This window comes from Phyllobates terribilis, unplaced genomic scaffold (genome assembly GCF_046119375.1).
Source record: "Phyllobates terribilis strain yellow unplaced genomic scaffold, ASM4611937v1 Scaffold_4__5_contigs__length_816908805, whole genome shotgun sequence".
NCBI classification, from domain to species: domain Eukaryota; kingdom Metazoa; phylum Chordata; class Amphibia; order Anura; family Dendrobatidae; genus Phyllobates; species Phyllobates terribilis.
The window spans coordinates 718,545,981-718,573,272 of record NW_027362764.1 but is presented as its reverse complement, the minus strand read 5'-3'; the positions used below and the strand labels follow the sequence as shown (position 1 = coordinate 718,573,272).

The window sequence follows — 27,292 nt, the reverse complement described above, 5'->3', positions numbered from 1 at the left end:
CCATCGGCGACCCGCGATCACGTGACGGGGTCGCCGGTGGGCGGGGCTTATGACGCGCTACCCGGAAGCGCGCGTTAAATGCTGCTGTCGGAGATTGACAGCAGCATTTAACTGGTTAACAGCCGCGGGTGGATCGCGATTCCACCCGCGGCTGTTGCGGGCACATGTCAGCTGTAAGAATCAGCTGACATGTGCTCCGTTCAGTGAGGGCTCAGCGCAGCAGCCCTCACTGAACGGGGGGTACGCAAATATGCGTACTAATACGTCCCCGGTAAGTAAGGGGTTAAACTTTGCAGTAAGTAATAAAAAAGCCTTAAAACATTCTCTCTATCTCATTATTCTGGCATTTGGTAAATATTAAAAATTATGGAAATCCAAATTGACCTAAAACGGGAAAGGTTTATTCTGATTTCATGTCAGATATTGAGAAAAACATGCAGATGTGTCTTCTTATAAAGTGTATGGAAACGTCTGGTTTCAACTGTATATTTATCTAGCAAAACTATAATGCAAGTGGACACCCTACACAATAATGGGGATAAACCAACAAATTTATAGCCCAGGAAATCCTCAATATCCCTGATGGTATCCCTGAAAAAAACTTTCCTGGGCATGGAGGTTGGCAACCTAAATACGCAAGTGGCACCCCTGCTTACCGATGACTGGCCCTAGTACACCCTAGTACGCCCTTCTAATAATTCTTGGAATTCAAGCCAAATGGACTAGGTAGAATAAACACAGGGAATTGTCACAAAACTATGTGACCAAAAACCACAACCATGTGGATAGCAAAGTAGACGCCAGATAATAAACAAAATAGACAAAAAAAAGTAATAGAAAAGAAATAGACTCAAATTATATAGGCAGAACCTTATAGATAACTGAAATGGATGATGGGTATAATCACTGTCAGCTCATGTGCCCTAGACAGGATGAATCCTATAAAGTATAGTACATCCATACAGATCATTCCCCAGGCTTGCATCAATCACACAGGTTCTCACAACTAGACCTAAGTGAGATAAAGTAGAGATCATGAGCAATATACAATAATTACTTCCCACTTTGTGGCCCCCTACAATAATTGTGCCCTTTGCACCCCGATAAAATAATTATGTCCCCATCTGTCACCAATATAATAATTATGTCCCCTTTACAATAATAATGCCCCCTTTACCCTATACCATAATAATAATGCTCTTTCGCTCACATACAATAATAGTAATAATGTCCCCATGCAACAATAATAATAATAATAATGCCCCCTTTGCACCCATATAATAATAATAATAATAATGCCCCCTTTGTACCCATATAATAATAATAATAATGCCCTGTTACAATAATGCCCCCTTTGCACCCATATAATAATAATAATAATAATGCCCCCTTTGTACCCATATAATAATAATAATAATAATAATAATGCCCCCTTTACCCAATACAATAATAATAATGCCAAATCCAGAAGTGAATCCAGCAGGAAGGAGCAGTAATTCCCATTCCTCTTGAATCCCATTCTGGCTCCAAAAAATACATGGCCGATTCCATCCTAATCGTCCTAATATAAGAGCATGACTATGGACTCTAATTGTCTAGCAGTTCACAATGAATGCAGGTAATATCTTCAATATCCGTATTCTGTCTAATGGACTTTTATTACTTCTGATATTTAGTATTTATTAGGTTTTTCTATGTCCATTGTAAGCAATTTTTTTTAACAAATTGCCTAAGAAAACAATCTAGTTGGCAACCCTGACTATGGGTGTGCCCGCTGCAGTGGGACTGACTACTCAGGTCTATGTAGTGCTGCACAGTCCTCTGCTGGGTGATCACTAAGCAGAACTCCCACCAATAGGGCAGGTGCAGATGAGCGCATTTTTATGCCATCCGAGAAAATCAGATCAATTATGCAAATGATGCTCTGTTCAAGCTCTGTGTGATCATAGTGTGATCCAATTTTCTCAGATGAGAAGATGGAGAAAAAAATGTCTCCATCTTCTCCATATTATCAGTCCGTGGAAATCAGACTGCACTCAGATGTCATCCGAGTGCAGTCCGATGTTTTCCACAGACTCATTGACTTACATGGCCGAGTGCGATCCGAATATCTGATCAAACTTGAGCATTCTGTGATTTTTTTTTTCCCTGGACGGACTCTTTATGGGGAAAAAATCGGCCCCTTGGTCAGAGTGCGATCCTATGTTTTGTTTCGCACTCAAATCGATAATACGGTCATATACACGAGCCCTAACGAAAGATCATTTAAACACCCACCATGGACAGATATCGCCATCTTAGGCTTCATTCTGTTTTTTATGCACAAGTGCCATCTGTGTTTGTCATGTATACAACATGTACCCATGAATGTTTGCCCAGTTCACAATTAAGCCCCTAAGCCCAATGGGTTTGGCCAACTAGATCGGAGAACTCAGCAGCAGTAGGGAGGAGGGACACTGAGGAGCTGACAATCAGGCTGGATGGGTGGAGATTGAGTTTAAACTTTCACATAGAATTACAAAGACATCTGAAATGCATTCTCACAGTAAGTACACCACCCTCATTGGGTCTAAGTGATCTATCTAATGATGTATTCAGTTTGTTTTGGGAATTCTTATTATAAATCAGTGATTTATTTGATGTTCCTGATATTTTTCCCATAAAGAATGTTCCACTTTTGCACCAGTTTGTGATAAATAAAGGTATGTGGTACATTAATAGTTATTTTTCCTGCAAAGTGGAGAAGCAGTCTAGATGACCTTTTATTCCAAAATGTAAAGTGGGCCATAAAATTGCGAGTGAAACAGCATTTGTAACATTACGTACTTCTGCTCGGCAAAGCCCAGGAATCTGATTCACGCCAGGATCTAATCCACTTAAACAAAGTACCGTGTTAAGTCAACAGAATGTCAGCAAAGCATAAATTCAACATGATTAAATTGAAGAATATTCTGGAGTTGAACTCACTCCACTATTGGAGCATCAATTAGACAATTTGAAAGAAGTGTAAGTCAGCAAAAAATTGAGGATAGTCTGGGTGTAGCCGCGCCAGACGCCTGGTGTCAGCAACTCAAGTCCAACAGTCCAAACATAAATCTGATTTAAAGCTTGATGGAAAATTACCTGCATTAGGGAACACATGCGACATTAAGACTTAAACTGTCCTCTTCACGACCACCGATGGTAAATAAACGTTGGTGCTTGCTGGGCTTTGTGCAGCACCAACATTTCTCTATGGTCGGCGATCTTGCCATGCTCGGAACCTCCAGAGTCCTGCAAGTGCTGGGTTTCCGGTGCAGAGCGATAGCTCTGACCAGCGACATCATCGGGACCTGATTGTCTCAGATCCTGATGATGTTATCCCTGTGCTATCTTCTAGATTCCACAATCAATTGCGATTGCGGCATTTAGAAGTTTGTGAGAGGGTGAGGTCTCCTTCTCTCATCCCTCCAGCACCCCAAGACATGACGATAGGGGAGCTGAGGGTTATCATGGCAGCCAGAGGTCAAATGATTGCCTCCAGGTCTGCCAGCTAGGGTGGCATGACATGACTCCGTCAGCAGAAATATAGAAAAATGATACCTCTCAAAATACGGTGATGCAAAAACCTTTTTTTTTGCATAAAAAGAGTTTTTTTAGAGTGTGACAGCAGCCAAACCAGCAGCCATAAAAAAAAACTATTTAAATCTGGTATCGCTTTAATCGCACCGACTCGAAAAATAAAGTCGTCTAATCACTTATACCGCACGAGGAACGGCGTAAAAAATAAATAAAAACAATTCTTTACCTGCTGTTGATTTGTTCATTCTGCCTCCCAAAGATCGCATTAAGGCTTAGCTCACATTTACTCTGCGCTGAACGCTTACACCGTAGTTTCCGTGTAAATCTCTGAAATATGTGATTCAGACAGAACCCCTGGCGGAAGATTCCCTATAATGAGGCAGATGGAGGCACTGGGGATGCCGTCTGGCCTATGATCTACTGTGTCCATCTTTTTAAGCATGCATAAAAGCATGATCGGCTACAGTTTTGTGCACTTCTGAAAAGACAGACACCGCTGAACTGAGGCCAGACGGAGTACAGAGTCACTCTGCTGCCTTATTATAGTGAATGGATCCATCGGGGGTTTCATCTGAATCACATCATTCAGAGATTTAGATGGAAACCCCAATGTAAGTGCTCAGCCTAGAGTGCAGGATAAATGTGATCTAAAATGTCATGTAAAATGTTCCCAATAAAAGCTTCAACTTGTTCCAAAAAAAGCAAGTTCCCACTCAGGTCTGTCATCTGTCAGCGGAAATATAGGGGGCTTCCACGTTATTGGTAGCATCAAGGTTTTGGAAAAGCGCCATAGTCCCCCCCCCCCCCCCCAAAAAAAAAATAAATCCTGGGCTCCTAAATCCAAATGCTCCCCTCCCTTCTGAGCCCTACAGTGTGGCTAAGCCAAATTTAGCATCCACATGTTTGACATTTCTGTAGCGCTGAGAGCCCGCTTAATTTACGAGTACATGTCTGCATAAGCACGAGCTGGGCACAATGTACTGGGCACTACAATGTATGGGCACTACAATAGCAGATTTGCAATTTTCACTCAGCAACATCCACTGCTACTTGTTTCTGGAAAACATCCATGGAGTCAAAATCATCACTACACCTGTAGATAAATTCCCAGAGAGGTGTAATTTTCAAAATGGGGTCATTTTGCTCTTCTAGCACTTAGGGGCTCTGTATATGGAATTGCAAACTATTCTACAAAAATGTGTTCTCCAAGAGTCAATAGTACTCCTCCCCTCCCAAGTCTCACCAAATGTTCTTCAATTGTGAAAATGTGACATAGCATCCACAATTTGTTCCAGCCAAAATAACATCCCTTCCCTTCCCAGCCATGCCATGCGCCCAAACAGCAGTTTTCTACCACATGTGGGTTATCGTTGTACTCAGGAGAAATTGCACAACAAATTGAATGGTCCATTTTCTCCTGTTACCCTTGTGAAAATAAAATATTTGGAGGCTAAAACAACATTTTTGTGGGAAAAAAATTATTTCTTTATTTTCATGGCTCAACGTTATAAAATTATGTGAAACACCTGTGGTTCAAGGTGCTCACCAAACCTCTAGATAAATTCCTTGAGGTGTGTAGTTTACAAAATGAGGTCACTTGTGGGGGAGTTTTAGGCACATTAGAGGCTCTGCAAACACAACATGGCATTCACTATCTATTCCTGTTAATTTTGCGTTCCAAAAGTCAAATGGTGCTCCTTCCCCTCTGAGCCCTTCTGTGTGCCCAAACAACAGTTTTCCATCACAAATGGGGTATCGGCGTACTCAGGAGAAATTGCACATCAAATTTTATGGTCCATGTTCTTCTGTTACCCTTGTGAAAATAAAAAAATTTGGGCTAAAGCAACACTTTTGTGGGAAAAATTTGATCTTTTAATTTTCACGGCTCAGCATAATAAAATTCTGTGAAGTACCTGCAAGTTCAGGGTGCTCACCACACAGCTAGATGAATTCCTTGAGGGATGCGGTTTGTAAGGTGGAATCACTTGTGGAGGGTTTCCACTGTTTAAGCACATCAGGGGCTTTGCAAATGTGACATGGCATCCGCTATCTATTACAGCCAATTTTGCTCTACAAAAATCATGTGGCTCTCCTTCCCATCCGAGCCCTGCCGTGCACCCAAACAGTGGTTTTCCCCCACACATGGGGTATCCGTGTACTCAGGAGAAATTACACAACAAATTATATGACCCATTTTCTCCTGTTACCCTTGTGAAAATGCAAAATCTGAGTTATAGTAACATTTTTGTGGGAAAAAAATCATATTTTACTTTTTCCATCCATATTGCTTTAATTCCTATCAAGCACCTAAAAGGTTAATAAACTTCTTGAATATGGTTTTTCAGGACTTTGAGGGGTACCATTTTTAAAAGGGTGTCATTTTCAGGTATTTTCTGTTACATAGGCCCCTCAAAGTCACTTGAAATGTGATGTGGTCACTAAAAACAATGGTTTTGTAAATTTTGTTGGACAAATGAGAAATTGCTGATCAACTTTTAACCCTTCTAACTTCCTAACAAAAAAAAAATTATACTGATGTATAATAGACATGGGGTAAGTGTTATTTATGAACTATTCTGTGTGATATAACTATCTGGTTTAAGGGTGTAAACATTAAAAATTTGAAAATTGTGAATTTTTTGCAAAAATTCCGATATTCTCACAAATAAATGCAAAAAATATCGACCTAAATTTACCACTAACATGAAGTACAAAATGTCACGAAAAAACAGTTTCAGAATCAGTGGGATATGTTGAAGCGTTCTAGAATTATTATGACACAAATTGTAAAATTTGACCTGGTCATGAAGGTGAAAACTGGCTCTAGCACAAAAGAATTAATCACCAATCCTTAGGATAGTTCATGAATATTGATGACCGGATAGAAGAAGTTTCCCTCCCCCCCTCTCGGCACACATTGGGATGTCAATCATTACTTTGTGGGTGTGATACCAGCATGCTGTTGTAATGAGTGGCAGCGGTCCTAGATTCATCCAGGTACACACACGCCTGCATTAAACTTCATTTGAAACATACTAATAGAGGGATCATTCAACCCCTGAGGAAGCAATGGTTTCGTCAGTGACTGCAGTCTCTGCCCCATGATGACACTTTGTTTAAGTATCCCAGCAGTTAGATAGTGTAGTCAGGGAAGGATACTGAATTTTTAATTAAAGTATATTAGAAAATAGATTAGATTATAGCATTAAATATATAGGGATTTAGAAGAAAAATTCATTTTTATTTCAGAACCCCACTTTAACTACCTTCAGCAATGATCTGCAATACCCAGGAGATAAGCAGAGTGATGTCTGTGCAAAATCTTTCAGGTTCTGTAATCAGGAATGTCTATACTAACATTGCTTTTTTGAAAATGTCTTCAACTGTTACTAATATTTATTTACCCCTGTCCAATGGAAACACTGGTTTACCATATTTTGATTTTTCTGGGCTCATCAGGGGGTTTATAAGATTAGAAAAACATGGCTGTTTTAACCTCTCTATAGGTTTTATCTGGTATTGCAACTCAACTCTATTGAAATGACATTGGCTACGCTGCAATACCATAAACAACCTGCAGAGAGGTGTGGCGCTATTTTGGACATTTTTTTCTAATCTTATACAAATAACACTTTAAATACAGCTTTTTCTTGACTATTTCTTGCTTGAATATTTTTTCCTTGTGGCATACTCCCTGAGAATAGCATTGCGTTGGTATAAAGGTGTCTTTCATTTCACATGGTTAGATATTGACAGTTAGATATAATGAGCGTTATTGTCATGTAAAGACGTCTACGCTAATTCAAACAATTACCGACACTGCCGGAGATATTTAGTGTCACATTAACGTCAGTAGATGTATTATTAGCCTAAGATTCTCATTTCTGGATATGTAGTGCAATAACGTATTTGTATAAATTCTAATACAGAAGCTTAAACCTTCTATGCGGCTGCACCGAGGTCGATGACACACGGTCTGCATATTAAATGGACCAAGGTTGTTGTGAGTTTCTTACAAGCTGGTTGTGATGGATTCGGCATGACTGCTAAACCAGCAGAAACATATTGGTTTTGACAGATGGTGGGGAGGTTATTTTTGAGCTTTACTGTTGTGCGGTGCAGGTACGAGGGATGTTGTGCACGTCTAATGGGCTGTTTTGTCATGTACAGCGAATCTATCTGTTTGGACATCAGCGCTCAGTGTGACCAGTTATCTTCCTTTGCACTGTTTTTCAGTTGATTTGTATTGTTTTTTTCTTTTGCTTTAAGGGGCATGTATCCGAAAATTAGCTTTTTTGCTTAACCATTTTCTCTTTTTACTTTTTTAATAGTGTAATTATTTTTTTCATGTGGCTATTCATATAAGAAAAAATCCTGAGACTTTGCAGTTTTCTGCAGTTTGCATTTCTGCTTTGCTGTATAGACTGAGACAGAGTTAACAGAGTCATCTTTATTATCATTAAAAAGCAAGGTATTTAGGAGCATCGCTTTAGTACTAAAGCTTATGGGGATCACGCCCTACAGCTAAGCTAAGATCACAGTAGGACATGTCTAATGTACAAGGTGGGCCATTTATATGGATACACCTAAATAAAATGGGAATGGTTGGTGATATCAACTTCCTGTTTGTGGCACATTAGTATATGGGAGGGGGAAAACTTTTCCAGATGGGTGGTGACCATGGTGGCCATTGTGAAGTCGTCCATTTTGGATCCAACTTTATTTTTTTCAATGGGAAGAGGGTCATGTGACACATCAAGCTTATTGAGAATTTCATAAGAAAAACAATGGCATTCCTAAACTCTTCATGTAGGAATGTTCGGACCTGACACCCATAATGTGGTGGTGCAGCATCTCAGGGAAAAACACAGGGAACGTGCCATCTTCAGTGCATAAAGAGGGAAACACAATTTCAGATATCCAGTGGCATTGAGGTTTCCACTGAATGGCCCCACTATCTTTGTACCCCATATACCACACCATACCATCAAGATACGAGATGTGCAGCATCTGAAACAACGGATACTGGAAGCCTGTGCTAGCATTTCTTCTGCAGTGTTGCTATCAGTGTGTCAAGAGTGGGAGAAGAGGGTTGCATTGACAATCCAACACAATGGGCAGCACTTTGAACACATTTTTATAAGTGGTCATAAACTTGTAAAAAACTCATGAAAGAATAAAGTTACGTTAAAACCAAGCACACCATTGTTTTTCTAATGAAATTCTCAATAAGTTTGATGTGTCACATGACCCGCTTCCCATTGAAAAAAATAAAGTTGGATCCAAAATGGCTGACTTCAAAATGGCCGCCATGGGCACCACCCATCTGGAACAGTTTTCCCCCTCCCATATACTAATGTGCCACAAAAAGGAAGTTTATATCACCAACCATTCCCATTTAATTTAGGTGTATCCATATAAATGGCCCACCCTGTACTTTTAGGCCACATTCACACACCTAGAGTGGCTAATAAAATGCAGAAGTGGTGACGTGTTTCTATTATACTTTCCCTCTGATTGTTCCACTCCTGAATTTGGCTTACAAATACTGATGTAAAATGCTGATAAAATATTGAATGTGTGAGCCTGGCCTTAGAAAGTATATGGGGAGGGTGTGTAAACATGGATATTGACAGATTTACAAATAACGATCCAGGCCGTTAAAGTTCTGCTCATCGGTTAAATGCAAGTGGATCTGTAGTCATTTAATGTCCTACCTATTTACAGAGAACAGACCAATTTCTGCAGTGGCATGTAAAAGTTTCTGCACCCCTGGTCAAAATTACTGTTATTGTGAACAGTTAAGCAAGTTGAAGATGAAATGATCTCTAAAAGGCCTAAAGTTAAAGATGACACATTTCCTTTGTATTTTAGGCAAAAAAATATATATATATTGTCTTTTTTTCCCATTTTAAAAAGTACAAAAAGGAAAATAGGCTGATGCAAAAGTTTGGGCACCCTTGGTGATTTGTGTGCTTAGATAATTTTGACCAAGATTTCAGACCTTAATTAGCCTGTTAGGGTTATGGTTTGTTCACTATCATCATTAGGTAAGGACAGGTGATGCAAATTTCCCAGCTTTATAAAAACCCAGCCTCCTCTAACCTAATGCCAAAAAACAGCAGCCTTGGGTTCTACTAAGCAGCTGCCTAGCACTCTGAAAATGAAAATGGTGGAGGCCCACAAAGCAGGAGAAGGCTATGAGAAGATAGCAAAGCGTTTTCAAGTTGTCCTTTCCTCAGTTCGAAATGTAATTAAGAAATGACAGTTAACAGAAACAGTGGAGGTCAAGATAAGGTTTGGAAGACCAAGCAACATTTCAGTGAGAGCTGCTTGTAGGATTGCTAGAGAGGCAAATCAGAACCCCCACTTCACTGAAAAGTCCTTCAGAAAGATTTAGCATACTATGGAGTTGTGATATATTGTTCTACTGTTCAGAGACACCTGCACAAATGTGGCCTTCATTGAAGAGTCATCAGAAGAAAACCTCTCCTGTGTCCTTACCATAAAATATATATCAGAAATATGCAGAAGAACATCTAAGCAAGCCTGATGCATTTTGGAAAGAAGTCCTGTGGACTGATGAGTTTAAAATAGAACTCTTTGGCCACAATGATCAAAGGTACGTGTGGAGAAAAAAGACACAGAATTTCAGGAAAAGAACATCTCACCAACCATTAAGCATGGGGGTGGATCATTCATGCTTTTGGGGTTGTGTGGCAGGCAATGGCACGGGGAACATTTCACGGGTAGAGGGAAGAGTGGATTCAATGAAATTTCAACAAATTCTTGATGCAAACATTACACCATCTGTAAAAAAAAAACCCTACAGTTGAAAAGAGGATGGCTTCAACCAATGGATAATGATCCTAAACACACGTCAAAATCCACAATAGACTACCTCGAAAAGTGTGAGCTGCAGGTTACAATGGCCCTCACAGTCCCCTGATCTGAAAATCATTGAAAATTTGTGGCTAGACCTCAAAATAGCAGAGCATGTAAGAAGACCCAGGAATCTCACTGAACTGAAGAATTTTCCAAGGAAGAATGGATGAAAATCTCTCAAACAAGAATTGAAAGACTCTTGGCTGGCTACAAAAAGCGTTTACTAGCCGTGATATTTGCAAAAGGGTGTAATACAAGGTGCTAACCATGCACGGTGCCCAAACTTTTGCATCGGCCTATTTTCCTTTTTGTAATTTTTAAAATGTAAAAGATGACAATATATGGTTTTTTTTTTTGTCTAAAATGCACATGAAATGTGTCATCTTTAACTTTTTAGCCCTTTTAGAGATCATTTCATTTTCAACTAGCTTAACTTTTGACCAGGGGTGCCCAAACTTTTTCATGCCACTGTATGTGCACGAAGCGAATATTCTGTGCGGGTCAAATACAATTGCTATTGCAAACACATTTCCTCTTTACACAGGACAATATGCTGCCAATAATGATAATTTACAAACCTACTAAAAAATCATCGCACCCTATGAACGAGCGTTTGCTCATTAGTCAGGTGATTACCAGCCGGTTTTGATGGGCCAATAATCAGAAACAAGCATTTTTAGGACTGTTCATTACTTACAGTATTTTTCGGACCATAAGACGCACTTTTTTCCTCCAATATTTTGGAGGAAAATGGGGGGTGCGTCTTATGGTCCGAATGTTGGGGGGGGGGTGTATATATATATGTGGGGTGTGGGGGGAGCGGTATCGGTGGAGGAGCGGGGCACAGGAGGCAGCAGCCGCCTACTGCAGCCTACACTGTCCCCGCTGCTAAAGAAAATGCATATTCACTGCTCCCCACGCCCATGGGGCGTGGGGAGCACTGAATATTCATGCTCTTTAACAGCGGTAAACTATGTAGCCGCGCTGCGGCTGCTGCTGCTGCCGGCTATCTCCTGTGCCCACTGTTAAAGGACATGAATATTCAACCTCTCTCCACGCCCAGGGGCGTGGGGAGGGGGTGAATATTCATGCCCTTTAATGAGCGGGCACAGGAGATAGCGGCAGCAGCAGCAGCCGCAGTGTGGCTCGGCTGTGTGCCGGCTATGAAGGAGAGTAAAATCACTGCTCCCCGTGCACACAAACCCGGCGTGGGGAGCAGTGACTTCCGGCAGCTGATCTCTCCATGTGAGCCGCGCATGGCAGTGACGTCATGCGCAGCTCACATGGAGAGAAGAAAGGTGAGTAGGAGTGTTTATTTTTTTTTAATGTGCAGCCTGATGGGGATTAGGGGGACCATGCATACTAGGACAGGGATTAGGGGTGCCATGCATACCAGGACAGGGATTAGGGGTGCCATGCATACCAGGACAGGGATTAGGTGTGCCATGCATACCAGGACAGGGATTAGGGGTGCCATGCATATCAAGACAGGGATGAGGGGTGCCATGCATACCAGGACAGGGATGAGGGGTGCCATGCATACCAGGACAGGGATGATGGGTGCCATGCATATCAGGATAGGTATGAGGGGTGCCATACATACCAGGATAAGGATGAGGGGTGCCATGCATACCAGGATGGAGGGATGCCAGGCATACCAGGATGGGGATGGGGACCACATATAAAAGAAAGGGGGGCGGCATATACTGTATACCAGGATGGGGGATATTGTCAGAATTGGGGGACATTACCCCTATACCAGTGTCAGCAGAAGACCCCCTCTTCCTTAAAAGTGCATCATGACCACATTTTTTGCTTAAATTTTTATTTTTTTATTTTCCTCCTCTAAAACCTAGGTGCGTCTTATGGTCCGGTGCGTCTTATAGTCCGAAAAATACGGTAATTTTTGGCCCATTAAAATGGGCCTTTAAAGCACCATTCCAGCGTTTTGTTTTTTTTATTTTACCGCTGAAGTGGTCCTTTTAATCTAAGGTCCATGCCTTTCGTCTTATACTTACCTGCCGCCATCGTCACCTTCTATCGCCACCGGTCCTGTCTTCTCCAGCAGTTTGTGACCTGCCGGATCGCTCAAGTGTTTGCCTCGTTCTGGCGCTCATAGAGAGCTTTTGACCATTACTTCTGACTTCCGGACAGTCAGAAGTTGCGGTCATAATATGGTGCCATGGGACTGGAGCGGCATCAATAAAAGGTGAAGACGCTGGCAGGTAAGTACAAGACTACTGGCAGGGACCTTAATCCTTTTGCACTAGAGCCTGATTTTGCCTTTCTGACCAGGCCAATTTTTTTAATTCTGACCACTGTCACTTTATGAGGTAATAACTCTGGAACGCTTCAACGGATCCCAGTTAGTGATGAGCGAGTATGTTCTGTTAACTCTTTCGCCGAGTATGCTCGGGTGAGCATCGAGTAGCTACAGCTGCTCGGTGTTATGTTTGAATCACTCCCGTGTTCATGATTTGCAACTGTTTGACAGCTTTAATACATGTGAGGAATGTGTAAGAAATAGACCAAATAAACACATGGACAGAAAAAACAGTTTGGAGGACAACGAACACTATTTTTTATTGAGGCGACTATGTATGCTGATAATATAATCAGAATGCATGGTCTCCTCAATAAAAAATAGTGTTCGTTGTCCTCTAAACAGTTTTTTGGAGGTACATTGTGGCTAATTTCTTTGCTTTAAGAGACACGGTGTAGTGCGCTTTTATATTGGCACAGTGTACATCACTTTTATATTTAGGGAGCACAATATTATATTAAAAAGCTTCTCCTATCCTTTGCAATATAAATGGAAAGCACACGGACTGTAGTCTGATGCCATTAATTTTCTGTCCCTGATTTTTACGGACCCGTAGACTTGTATTGGTACTTTTCACCCGTCATGTCGGACATGTCTCCGTGATTTTTGCATGGTCACATATTTTGCATAATGTGAACAGTCCCATAGACTATAATGTGTAATGTTCTGTCTGAGAAAATCACAGATTTAACATGTACTCGTAAAACATATGTCTGAATGAGGTCTTATGTGTTGATTTCAGTGTTCAATGAGAGCCAGCATCCCTCCTTATCTTAATTTTATATAGTAATGTATAAATTATAATTGAGTAATAGGATCTCTTTTATATAATTAACCTTATTTTTGCCAACATATTTTATTGTTTATTGCAATATAACAAACAAAAAGAAACAATAACTGTCAAAAAACTTTGGTAAAACTATATTTTACCCTACTCTATTTTCTACCCCACCACCACAACAGACTCCTTTATATGCTTTTTCCCTTTGTTTTCTTTTTTACTCCTTCTTGATTCCCTTTTTTGTTGTTACTCCATAAAAAAATAATAATAAAATGTATAAAATGCCATTTAGCTAGGTGCAGGAAATAAACTAATTTTCTATACAAAATAAGTAAAAAAAAATAATAAATAAACATTTCTAACTAAATAGTATAACATTTCCAAAGGTTTCCAAAGATTTTATATGCTTTTTTTATTTTGGGGAATATAACAACCAAAAAGAAAAAAAATAATTTTGGCAAAAAGCTTTGGTAAAAACTGTATTTTAACATACTCTACCATCTCCTCTTTAACACCTCCCACCATAATTACCTTTATGTGCTTCGTCCCCTGTTTTCTTTGTTGCTGCTTCTTGATTCCCCTTTCTTGTTACTCCATAAAATAATAATCATAATAATAATAGAATGTATAAAATGCTATTTACAGTAACTGGGTGTAAAAAATAATAATAAGTTTCTTAACAAAATAAGTAACTAACAATAATAAAAAAAATTCTAAATAAACATTGTAAACATTTCTCAAGGTTTTCAAAGATTGTACTTGGTTCTTAAAAAAAATCGAAATCGACAGCTTCCCCTGGAAAAACCGAGATCTCTCGTGTCTACAGAAATTAAAATATAAAAAAAAAATGTCATAATGAATGTGAGAGTGTGAAACAATTGTACTGCTTTTTAAAATCAAAATCTAAAATCTACAACATCAATGGATATTATGCTCTAAAGAGAACACTAAGACTGTGTCAACTATATGTAGATACGAAATAAATGTCTACAATAAAAAAAAAATACAAATTTTGTTTTTACAATTTTAAAGGAGTTATCCGCTACTGGGTAACCCTTTTTTAACTGCTAAAGTGCCCTAGATAGCATCAAAAAGAATGAATACTCATCTGCCGAACCAGCACTCTTCCAGTGATATCGGCACTGTGTCTTCCAGCGACATTGTTATCTCACTTGACCGCTGCTGCCACTGATCGGTTGCAGCGTTCACTATTTCATCAAAACAGACATTGGATTTGATGAGATACTGTAAGGGTTCAGCCAATTAATGGCCACGGATTGACTGCACCATTCACATGACATAATAATGTCCTTAAGCATCGGGAGACACATTACCAGTTTCGCTGGAATAGCGCTGGTCCGGGAGGTGATTGTGTATTTTTTTTTTTAATATGTATATATATATTTTTTTTATTTTTATTTTAACTGAGACACTTTAGTGGCTGAGAAAGGGATGTCCTTCAATGTGGCTGCTTAGGGTATATATTGTCAATATATTTAGTGCCATATACAGTTAAATTAGGATTGTCTAATTTTTCCCACTTTTGCCCAGACAATAGAACACAGCCTTTACTGTAGACTAATTTGTAGTCTGAACGTACTGCAGACTAAAGCCTCATTCAGACATCCGTTTTTCACATACGTGTCCTACCTGTCATTTTCCCAGATACAGCATGGTCCCGGTATCGTCTACGGTGCTATTCACATGTCTGTATTTTTTGTGGACTATGTGTTTGCAAAAGACTTGGATCGAAATTCCCAATACAAGTCAATGGCTCTGTGAAAATGACGGACAGCGCACGGAAGACATCGATGCGCTATCACTGCAATGGATAAGAAAGGGTTTTGCAATTTTTCTTTTTCATATGTAAAAAATCACTGATAAAAAATTGATGGTAAAAACTGAAACACTGATACTGGATCCAAAACAGAGATGAACAATCATGGACGACTGAATAAGGGCTTGGGAATTGTACATGGTGGCCCCTGCTGGAGGTGAATTTTGGACTTGATGAACTTTTGTTTTCCTTCAACTGTAGGAAGTGTATTCAGACTAGCAGGACTTGTCAGAACTATTTGATCACTGTCCATGAAATGTTTTGAGGTGTGCAGACAATTGGACGCTGTTGAGTATGCTCAGTAGACTGTTATGGGAAACATGACTTTAACCTAGTAAAGCCGCTCGCTGTGTTTCCTGCCTCGTTTCATCAGCAGGCTTTCTTCTGAAGTGACAAAGTGCACACAGGAACATCCCGCTGGCATCTTTATCCTGCTCTTGACCATGGCTTATAAATTAGATAGTTAAACATTATTAAATGTGTCTGAAGTGGCAATAATCCCTTCAAACTGTTTGTGCAATCTGAAAAGGTTAAAGGCAAAATAAGAACATTTCAAAGAAGCAGGTAAAGCAGAAAAAACTCACTGACCTAGATTTATCAAGCCTGGACAAAATGTGTTCATTCCCGTCTGGCTGTATCCTGGCCATTTATCAGAGTGTCTGGACAGTAGTTTGGTCTAAGAAGTTGGCTTTGGGGAATAAGTAACAATAGGACATACTTAATATTTGTCACCAAGCAGAAACTTTACCGATTCTCTATTTGAAGCCCCAATTCAATGTAGCAATAATGCATCAAATTAATGATAATGAAAAAAACTTGAGTTCATTGATGTTTGCTTCTTCTGTACGTGTAGACATGCTTCCATGAACATCTTTTCTAAGTTATGAATTTTTGCAATACTTCATTACTGTAACATCTGTGTCAGTTCCTGTTCCTTCTGTTTCTGCTTCTGGTGACGTGTGACAGTGTCAGTCCTGTTTTATTCCTGGGATTTTTCGTGAAGCTAGATCAGGGAGCTATGGCGTTCATTGTTTTAGTTTTTATTACTCCTTTCTGAGATCTCGGAGTGAGGTTGCCTGCTATTTAAACGCCTGGGTCTCTGACTTCTACTGCCAGTCAGTGAGTTCTGCTTACCTGCCTTGAAGCTCTAGTCCTTGCTGTTGTGTTGTATCCCTGATTTCTTCCATTTTCTGACCTTGACTTGAATACTGACCATCTGCTTGTGATCCCTTTCTATTGCCCTCTCGTGGTGACCCTTCTTGACTCTGGTTCACTTCTCCAGCCAGCAGCCCTTTCGTGGAAGCAATCAAGTGAACCCCATTGTAAGACCTTATCCCTGTAAAGGGATTAAAGGGTGAAGGTCGGGGTTCCCTCTGGAATCTGACCGGACGGATTGGCTTGTGCCAAGTCTGACCGAGGTAGCCTTTTTTAATCTGTGATATCTGTCAGATGTGATAATTATTTTCTTTTGCTTCCTTTTCTCCCAAATACTGTGCTTCAGCGCTATTTAACTGCCCAATGTATGCTCCTTTAAAAACTGATTTTAACTTCAGCTCAGTAAAGATCTATACTCTTCATACAAACAATCAGTGTACGGGACTTTTGCAGTCTGAGTCAATCTGCTCCCCATTCCTGTACTCCGAGGAATTCCTGTACACAGACTGTGTGAATGTAGTGTACTGATTTTTGTTGAACAGCAGTTACAAGGAGCTTCCAAAGGAGCACGAATCATCACTAAAATGGTGTTTTTTTTTCAAATCTATCATCATTGTTTCAAACACTCTCCTGTCTTGATTAGAATTTAATTTAATTGGACCAGGATAAAAAGGACCACCTACACATATGACAAAAGTTGGTCAATCTCGTTGACTGTGGCCATCTGACGTGTTTGGGCACCTTCTCCCCAATAGTTCAAGTTGGGGAAGAGAAGGATCAGACAGTTAAAATATCAATGCCTGGTTCTTTTGTTTTCAGTCCAGATGACAGAAGAGTCTCAAAGTGACTTTTTCCCCTCTGCCCTTTAAAAATTATTGATGCTCTGCCAAGCGTACATCACTGTGGAGGACACAGGAGATAACTGGTGCCCATTGTAATGTGTAATTTACAATACTGGTGACTTTTCATGTTTCAGGGGTGCCATTGGTCCCCTTCAGGCACCCGGTAGACCTCTCAAATTATGCCTTTGACCTTATGCTCTTTAAACTGATACTTTTAGCAGCAATAAATATTACTTTACTGATTTTATATTTTAATAAGAGTAATAATATTGAAACAAGTTATGTAGAATTTTTTATATATGGTCTTATCTTTATACAGGACTATTTCGGTGAAAACTCATCATCAAGCCGTGAATTTCAATATATTTGAAGGAATGGTTTGCCACGGAGTTCCTCTCATCACCATTGCTGGTGGAAGAGTTGTATATGAAAATGGAACCCTGCACACTGTACCCGGCCACGGCAAATATATCCCAAGAAAACCATTTGCTGACTATGTTTACAGCAGAGTTTTAAAAAGAGATGAGGTAAGCCTATGGAGGGTGATTAAGACAGAGTATCAATGTCAGGAGGGAGGTTTAAAGGGGTTATCTCATTTCAGACAACTTTGGATAAACAGTTGTTTCGCAGGGGCAAATTGCTTCTTGTGACATATCGTATTGCAGAGCAGCTACTCAACATTTAACACATGGGCGGCTCAAGTCCCCCAGCCGCTACTGTTAGGCTATGTGCCCACGATGCAGAAATGCTGCATATTTTTTACGCTTCTCCCTGGCAGGAAAAACGCATGCGTTTTTTACATGCGTTTTTCCCGACAGGTAGAAGCGTTTGTCAAGCGTTCTTCACATGCATTTCTGCATGCGGGTTATCAAGCGCTTTTCCAAGCGATTTTAGCATCACTTGGAAAAGTGCTTGACAACTTGTTCACACTATATAAATCCATGCAACCGGCATGGATTTATATAGTGTGACCAAGTAATAATTAAAAAAAAGAATAGAATGGTAAAAAAAAAAAAAGATTCTACTTACCTTCCGGTGTTATCTCTGCTGTGTTCGGTCTCTTGCACTGCTTGCGGTGGTGTGAAGGACCTGCGGTGACGTCATTGAGCCATTTGATGGGTCACATGACTCAGTGACGTCATGGCAGGTCCTTCACAACAGCGCGAGCAGTGCAAGACACCGGAGGGAGCAGACAAAACACTGGGAGGACAACGGAAGGTGAGTATAAACTTTATTTTTTATTTTGAATTCTTTTTTTTTACAGTTTTCTATGGTACCCAGGTCTGGATGAGAGTCTTCTCTCCTCCAGACTTGGGTACCATCCACACATAGAAATGCATAATATCCGTGTGTACAAATGTACTGACACGGATATTATGCGTTTCAATGCAAGTCAATGGCGGCGATTATGCAGCATGTCCGCAAAATTAATGGACATGCTGCGGATTTTTGAGCGCAGCATAAACGCTGCGGAAAATTCCGCAGCATGGGCATTGACATTGCGGCTTGTCATTGGGGACCATGGGGGGCGGATAACCAAGCGTTTCCCAAGCGTTTATGCTGCGGAAATTCCACAGCATACAGTACAGACCAAAAGTTTGGACACACCTTCTCATTTAAAGATTTTTCTGTATTTTCATGACTATGAAATTGTACATTCACACTGAAGGCATCAAAACTATGAATTAACACATGTGGAATTATATACTTAACAAAAAAAGTGTGAAAGAACTGAAAATATGTCTTATACTCTAGGTTCTTCAAAGTAGCCACCTTTTGCTTTGATGACTGCTTTGCACACTCTTGGCATTCTCTTGAGCTTCAAGAAGTAGTAGTCACCCGAAATGGTCTTCCAACAATCTTGAAGGAGTTCCCAGAGATGCTTAGCACTTGTTGGCCCTTTTGCCTTCACTCTGCGGTCCAGCTCACCCCAAACCATCTTGATTGGGTTCAGGTCTGGTGACTGTGGAGGCCAGGTCATCTGGCGTAGCACCCCATCACTCTCCTTCTTGGTCAAATAGCCCTTACACAGCCTGGAGGTGTGTTTGGGGTCATTGTCCTGTTGAAAAATAAATGATGGTCCAACTAAACGCAAACCGGATGGAATAGCATGCCTCTGCAAATGCTGTGGTAGCCATGCTGGTTCAGTATGCCTTCAATTTTGAATAAATCCTCAACAGTGTCACCAGCAAAGCACCCCCACACCATCACACCTCCTCCTCCATGCTTCACGGTGGGAACCAGGCATGTAGAGTCCATCCGTTCACCTTTTCTGCGTCGCACAAAGATACGGTGGTTGGAACCAAAGATCTCAAATTTGGACTCATCAGACCAAAGCACAGATTTCCACTGGTCTAATGTCCATTCCTTGTGTTCTTTAGCCAAAACAAGTCTCTTCTGCTTGTTGCCTGTCCTTAGCAGTGGTTTCCTAGCAGCTATTTTACCATGAAGGCCTGCTGCACAAAGTCTCCTCTTAACAGTTGTTGAAGAGATGTGTCTGCTGCTAGAACTCTGTGTGGCATTGACCTGGTCTCTAATCTGAGCTGCTAATAACCTGCGATTTCTGAGGCTGGTGACTCGGATAAACTTATCCTCAGAAGCAGAGGTGACTCTTGGTCTTCCTTTCCTGGGGCGGTCCTCATGTGAGCCAGTTTCTTTGTAGCGCTTGATGGTTTTTGCAACTGCACTTGGGGACACTTTCAAAGTTTGCCCAATTTTTCGGACTGACTGACCTTCATTTCTTAAAGTAATGATGGCCACTCGTTTTTCTTTACTTAGCTGCTTTTTTCTTGCCATAATACAAATTCTAACAGTCTATTCAGTAGGACTATCAGCTGTGTATCCACCTGACTTCTGCACAACACACCTGATGGTCCCAACCCCATTTATAAGGCAAGAAATCCCACTTATTAAACCTGACAGGGCACACCTGTGAAGTGAAAAACATTTCCGGTGACTACCTTTTGAAGCTCATCAAGAGAATGCCAAGAGTGTGCAAAGCAGTCATCAAAGCAAAAGGTGGCTACTTTGAAGAACCTAGAATATAAGACATATTTTCAGTTTTTTTCACACTTTTTTGTTAAGTATATAATTCCACATGTGTTAATTCATAGTTTTGATGCCTTCAGTGTGAATGTACAATTTTCATAGTCATGAAAATACAGAAAAATCTTTAAATGAGAAGGTGTGTCCAAACTTTTGGTCTGTACTGTATACGCTTGTAAAACGCTACGTGGGAACATACCCTAAGGGATTATTTCGGTGTCAGACTAAAGATCCTGAGGCCCAAAGGAGATAATTGGGGGAGCGCTCTCCATCTACCATTTTCATTGGATTATATACCTTTTGGTGAATCGTTCCAAATAGAGTCGTCTTATGCCGAAACTCTAAAGCCCACAATTGTACCAGAGTCTTGGCCCCCACAGGATCTTTCGCTGGGTCTAAATGGGGTGACACCCCCACCCCCTTGTTCTTAAAGGCATACTTACCAACATTTACTACACCTAAGTCAAAGCCCTCAATGCCCCTTCCATTTTACAATCTGGTTTATATGATTTTGAGGACTTTTGAAAAGTATAGGTATGACCTTCATTTAATTGTTGCCCTTTTTGGCTATATATTTATTAATATTGAAATCCAAGTAGAAGGAGATGCCAGCTACTTCTTCAAACACTGATGTCACCAATGGGCTACGTTTCTACCCATTTTATTAACCATCTGAAAAACAAGAAATATTGAGAAGGCCATGTTCACACAGTGCAGTTTGGGACAGAATTTATTGCTTTTGTGACGCCTCAAAGCCTCCTGTAAGCCCCTTTACCCTGGGAGATGGGGGACTCGGAGTTGGGTCCTGTGATGGAGAGATGGGGTGCAGCCGTGGCCCGGACTCGCTCCGTGCCCAGGGCCGTCACATTAAAAAAAGATGGTACGGGCTTATCCGGGTTGAGTGGCTGATTACGACTACACCACCTGTGGCACCTGGTGAAGGCCACCAGCGCCGCTGCAGTCCGCTGAGGCCTGGTGTTATAGCAGCTGACGTTGTTACTACTCCCCACAGGCGGAGCAGGGCCTCAGGGCAGAGAGGCAGGAAGACAGGGGTAGTAGTCTAGAAAGTCTGCATAGTGCGGTGTGGCGCAGAATAAAGAGTCCGAAGGCCATAGGGGTGAACTTCCAAGGCTTTACTCACATAACAGATGGCAGTAGGAAGGCGACTCCCTGCTCCTCGCGGAGTTCTGCGGTCACCAGGGACGGGGATCCGACAACCTCCGAGTAAGTCCAGTATTCGATCAGGACCCCGCACCAGAGTGTTCCTAAACTACAGACCGAGTCCTTTCCTGTCTGTGTGTGTGTGGATAGGCCGGGTCTCCCTCTGAACCCCTCTCAGAAAAAGGGCACGGGTGGCAGCTCCTCTCCTTCCGTTACCCGGTGGGATCCTCAGGGCCTACCGGGCTTTCCCGACCAGGACGTGGAGTAGCAAGGTCGGGTGTCGGGGGCCGGTACCCATCTTGCAGCCGGACTCCCTCTGAATATATCAGGTTGGCGAGGACAGGTGGCGTACTCCGCTCCATCTGCATCCTCCCTGGGATCCATTTGCGGTGGAGCTACACTCTAAAGCTCCAGGTCTTCTTGGTCATGGTCCTTGACCGGGCTGAGACACACATTATCTGCAGCCTGCCCCTTGACCCAAGGCCAAGGTACGAGGGCTGTGTCTCCATCCTATGCAGGCCCACACAGAATCCGCGTCCAGGGTAGGAGATCACAGTAGTTCAGTCAAAGATCCATCACAAGACATCAAAAGGACCAAAGGACAAAAGACCAAAGACCAAGATGGCTGTTTATTAAATATGAATTATTAAGTGTCACTAAAATGTGAGTCCTCCACCCTCACGCACTAAATGGTTCCCCTAACTCTTGGTTCCCCAGTCTCCCTGTAACCAGGAGGGCAGCACCTAGTGCATTCTACCCCCTCTGGTGGAGAAATGTGGTGTTGAATGTGGAGGTGGAGTCCTGACCATCACACTGTTCTTACCTCAGAGGAGGAACACTACACTCCATTAGAGAAGTGCAGCATCCCTGTGGCGGTCGAACCCTCAGGTGCGCCACACTTTCTTTTTTTTGGGTGCCAAAATCAGGATTAAATCCTAACCCCAAAAAAATGTCAAAAAGTCCACCATTTCATTAATGCTTTTGCCTTTTTTTTGGTGTTTTACGTCTGTTTTTAATTTGCACCTAATTTTCATTTTAATTTGCACCTTTTTCAAAGTCTGTTTTACATGTGTTCACCTCTGTTCTTTTGTCTGAAATTGTGATCTGAGTTGGGGGTTTCTACTTTGGAGGTTGGGGGTTTCTAAAAAAAATACACTCCAGTTCCCCTGTGTAGAGATGTTCTCTGTGCCAGACATTTTGAAGCAAATTTTGAGCCATTTTATGAAACATGCAACTTTTTTTTTGCAGTCAAACAGGTAAAAAGGCAACGATAAAGATCACTTTTGACTTTGACGAAATTCATGAACTGCAGGCACTTTTTTAAAGAATTTGCAGCAAAAAAACAGTAACGAATACTGCAAAACAAAAAGAAAAGTAACTGAAAAATTTTAAAAAATGCAAATTATGAATGCACATGAGACCTAGTCCTGCAATGACAATCTCCTGCTGATAAAACACTGGTTGTATTGAAACTACAACAAACAGCCTAATAAGTGACACATCACTGGAATCAGGATCTCTTGTTCTACAGTATATTATGCTGCTCTCAGATTAAATAGCAAAAACCTGCTGTCATATTCTCTTTAAATACAGTTTACAAAAAAACACCCCCTATTGTGAAGATAACACAGCAACGGTTCAAGCATTATGAATGTCACAATTGGCTCCAATCTGAGCCCTGATCACCATTCCTCTGTACTCCATCACTTTGTCTGGCAATGTATTTCACCAAGGTCTTCTTTTTCAGGTATGTCAACCGCTACCAGTACAGAGAGAACCATATACAGGACAAGTCATCCAGATCAAATAAATGGTGCGTCATTTACTATAATATTAATAGATGATGTACTTATTATTTACAGGAAAACTAAATTTACCCCCAAATTACACAAGTTTTCTAAAACGTCATCAATTCTGACAAAGTTAACATAAAAATACCTAATATTAGAAGTTCGTGATATGACACTTGAGTTTCCTGGTTTCCTATTTCAAAGCTAAGGCCGGAGCAGAGCTGATTTTGTAATTTAGCACCATGTAAAGAGAACCTGCCACTTGCCATACATATGTGATTTTTTTAACCTGCCATGATTAAAGTTTATCACACATCCGACTTTCACATACTAGGGCGATCCTTGGCTTTCACGGATATCACTCGTACCTGTGATAGTCTATGGGGCCATTCACATGTCTGTGATTTTTTTAGGGACTGAGGAGTCTATGGAAAATTGTGGAGACATGTCCGTTTTTAATCCGAGGGTCGGCTCAAAATTGGCAATACAAGTCAACGAGTCTGGGAAAAAATTGGACCGGACGACATCAAGTGCGGTCTGATTTTCACAAACTGTCAGAATGGAGAGGGTGGAGAATTTTTTTTTTTATCATTTCTCCAAAAAACAGTTGACTCTAGGACCACACTCTGATCAAACTCTGATCAGAATAATCATTCCATTTTTGGCGTATGTGGAAAAATCGGACATGTAAATGAGCCTTAACTCTTTAACCCCTTTATGACCTTGGATGTATGAGTACGTCCAAGGTCGCATCCCCATTTTTGGCGCGGGCTCCGGTGACGAGCCCGGTACTTTCCAGGGATATAACAGCTGATCAGATCAGCTGTCCTGTGCCCCCAACAGCCGCGGGTGGAATTGCGATCTACCCGTGGCTATTAACATGTTAAACGCCGCTGTCAATCTCTGACAGCGAAAGTGCGTCAATCCGGAAGTGCGTCATAAGACCCGCCCATCAGTGCACCCGTCACATGACTGTGGGTTGCCGATGGGTTGTCATGACAACCCAGGGTCTGCAGGAGACCCCTGCAGTTGTAATAGACAATCTGATATGAGCGCCACCCAGTGGTCGGCGCTCATAGCAGATGAGCATTTTTGTTACACATAGCAGGGCTAAAGCCCTGCTGTGTGTAGCACAGACGATCGGAAGATCGCAGCTTCTAGTCTCCCATGGAGACTATTGAAGCATGTGTAAAGTAAAAAATAAATGTTTTTAAAAATATTTAAAAACTAAAAAAAATATAAAAGTTCAAATCACCCCCCTTTCAACCCATTCAAAATAAAACAATTAAAAATCAATAAAAAATCACATATTTGGTATCGCTGAGCTCAGAAACACCCGATCTATCAATATCCAAAAACTATTAATCCGATTGGTAAACGGCGTAATGAGAAATAAATGAAAAACTGCAGAATTTACTTTTTTTGGTCGCCGCAACATTGTATTAAAATGCAATAACGAGCGAGCAAAACATTGTATCTACCCCAAAATGGTATCAATAAAAATGTCCGCTCAGTGCGCAAAAGATAAGCCTTCACCCGGCCCCAGATCCCGAAAAATGGAGACTGTACGGGTCTCGGAAAATGGCGCCATTGTTTTCTTTTTAACAAACTTTGCATTTTTTTTCCCCCCCTTAAATAAAAAAGAACCTATACATGTTTGGTATCTACGAACTCATAATGACCTGGAGAATCATAATGGCAGGTCAGTTTTAGCATTTAGTGAACGTGGTAAAAAAAAAAAAAAAACAATTGTGGAATTGCACTTTTTTTTTTGCAATTCCACCGCACTTGGAATTTTTTTCCCGTTTTCCAGTACACGATATGGTAAAATCAATGGCGTCGTTCAAAAGTACAACTCGTTCTGGAAAAAATAAGCCCTCACATGGCCATAGTGACAGAAAAATAAAAAAGTTATGGCTCTGGAAAGAAGGGGAGCAAAAAATAAAAACGCAAAAACCCAAAGGTGGTAAAGAGGTTAAAGGGATGTTCTTATTTCAGCTTTTCATGGCAGAGACAGGAAAAAAATGAATTGAGGTTCCGATCACTGGAGGTGGAGAGATGGAAACATCCCAGAGAAGTTGGTTTCCGTTTTGCCCATAGACATAAATAGGAGTTACGGGAGCAGCGTAGCACAGCAAGAGCCAAAGTTACAGAAACAGCTTACGGTAGCTCAGCCACTCTCCCTACCTCTAGTGGTCAAAGCCCAGATGGAGTTACTCCCATCTCAATCAAGAAAGGCTGAGATACGAATAAAGCCCCCGTCTCACATAGCGAGATCGCTAGCGAGATCACTGCTGTGTCACGGTTTTGGTGACGCCACAGCGACCTCACCAGCGATGTCGCTATGTGTGACACTTTGCAGCGATCAGGCCCCTGCTGTGAGGTCGCTGATCGCTGCAAAGTGTCCTGGACCATTTTTTGGTCGTTGCCCTCCCGCTGGTCAGCACACATCGCTGTGTGTGACCAGCGGGAGCAGCGATCAGGCTGGTAACCATGATAAACATCGGGTTACTAGGGGCACACGCGCACTTAGTAACCCGCTGTTTATCATGGTTACGAGCCTGCTAAAGTGAGCGGTAACCTCCCGCTCACCGTAGCAGAGTGGTAACCATGATAAACAACGGGTTGCTAGTTGCGCGTGTGCCCCTAGTAACCCGATGTTTATCATGGTTACCAGCCTGCTCCTGCTTCAGCAGGCTGGTAACCAGGAGCAGGATATCGTGGAAAGATTCTTTCCACGATGTCGCTGCTCCCCTGATCGTTGGTGAGCCTGCCTGTTTTACATCTCACCAGCGACCACATAGTGACGCAGCAACGATCCCTGACAGGTCGTATCGTTGTCGGGATCGTTGCAGCGACGCTAAGTGTGACGGGGCCTTTACCCTTTAATTTTATACAATCGTCACTGGTCCTCCTAAGGTGCAATGACTGAGTGAAAAATTCCATGCAGACAGATACTGCTACTATATGGCCTAATAATCTCATTTCGACCCAACGCTCTGCTTTCCGGACACCATTGAATGGAGTGGTCACAAACATCTCTCAGATTCAATACATAGAACTAAGAAGCTGTCATTATGGTCTTGTGTTTATCACCTTTTTTTGCCTATTTAAAGCGTCTGCTTCTTCTTTTCCCTCTTAAGGACAATACATCCATGATGACAATCACAGCTGGAAACAAAGAAAAAACAAAACAAAAGTGGTGCACTATACAGCACCCGCCGCCATTCCTTGACTCTGCATCTCTTATTCTTCTCAGAGCAACTACTTAAACATTTCCTCGTTTCCCATCAGAAACTTGCTTTTGCTCTTTTAACTAATGCAACCATTGCGGGCCATTTTGAATCCTATGGGCAATTTTCTGCTGTCATCCAGACACTGAGCATGCATTATACTATATTCTATGCATTTTGAAGCTTTTGTCTGCTATAATAACTAATCAGATATGTCATAAGTATGAATATATCAGCCACATTATTAATATAGGTTGTTTTCTTTATTTCCAAATCTCTATAAAGCTGGGTAGAAAAGCTAAATGTTATAATTTTCAGCAACTTATTATATGCTGGGCTTTTCAGCGTCACAAATCTGCAGCAAAACCCAATCTCTGGCAGGAAATCAGCTGCGTCAAAACGCTGAAAAAATGCTGACGCAAATTTTGGTGCGTTTTTGATGTGTTTTTTTCACCACCCATTACTTCCTATGGGTGAAAAAATGCTGAAAAAAACGCTGAAAGAAGTGACATGCTCTATTTTCCAAAAACCCAACCAAGGCACAAAATACGCAAGGAAAAAAAAACCAAGATGTGTGAACAGCGAATTCTTGTTTCTCATAGACTTTGCTGCTACTGCAAAAATTGCAGCTGAAAATTTGCCTAAAAATCTGCAGCAAAAAACGCAGAAAAACCCAACA

At 41.3% G+C, this 27,292-nt stretch overlaps 1 protein-coding gene across 2 annotated transcripts in view; it reads left to right on the top strand.

Moving 5' to 3' along the window:
• DPYS (dihydropyrimidinase) overlaps positions 1 to 27,067 on the top strand; it is a 139,491-nt gene extending 112,424 nt beyond the window's left edge. For both annotated transcript variants that reach the window (XM_073679758.1, XM_073679757.1), the window contains exons 8-10: positions 17,704 to 17,911; positions 23,338 to 23,403; positions 26,524 to 27,067. In XM_073679758.1, the coding sequence (XP_073535859.1) occupies positions 17,704 to 17,911; positions 23,338 to 23,400 (271 nt within the window). In that variant the 3' untranslated portion in view covers positions 23,401 to 23,403; positions 26,524 to 27,067. The remainder of the gene's footprint in view (positions 1 to 17,703; positions 17,912 to 23,337; positions 23,404 to 26,523) is intronic.
• Positions 27,068 to 27,292: the final 225 nt, after the last annotated feature.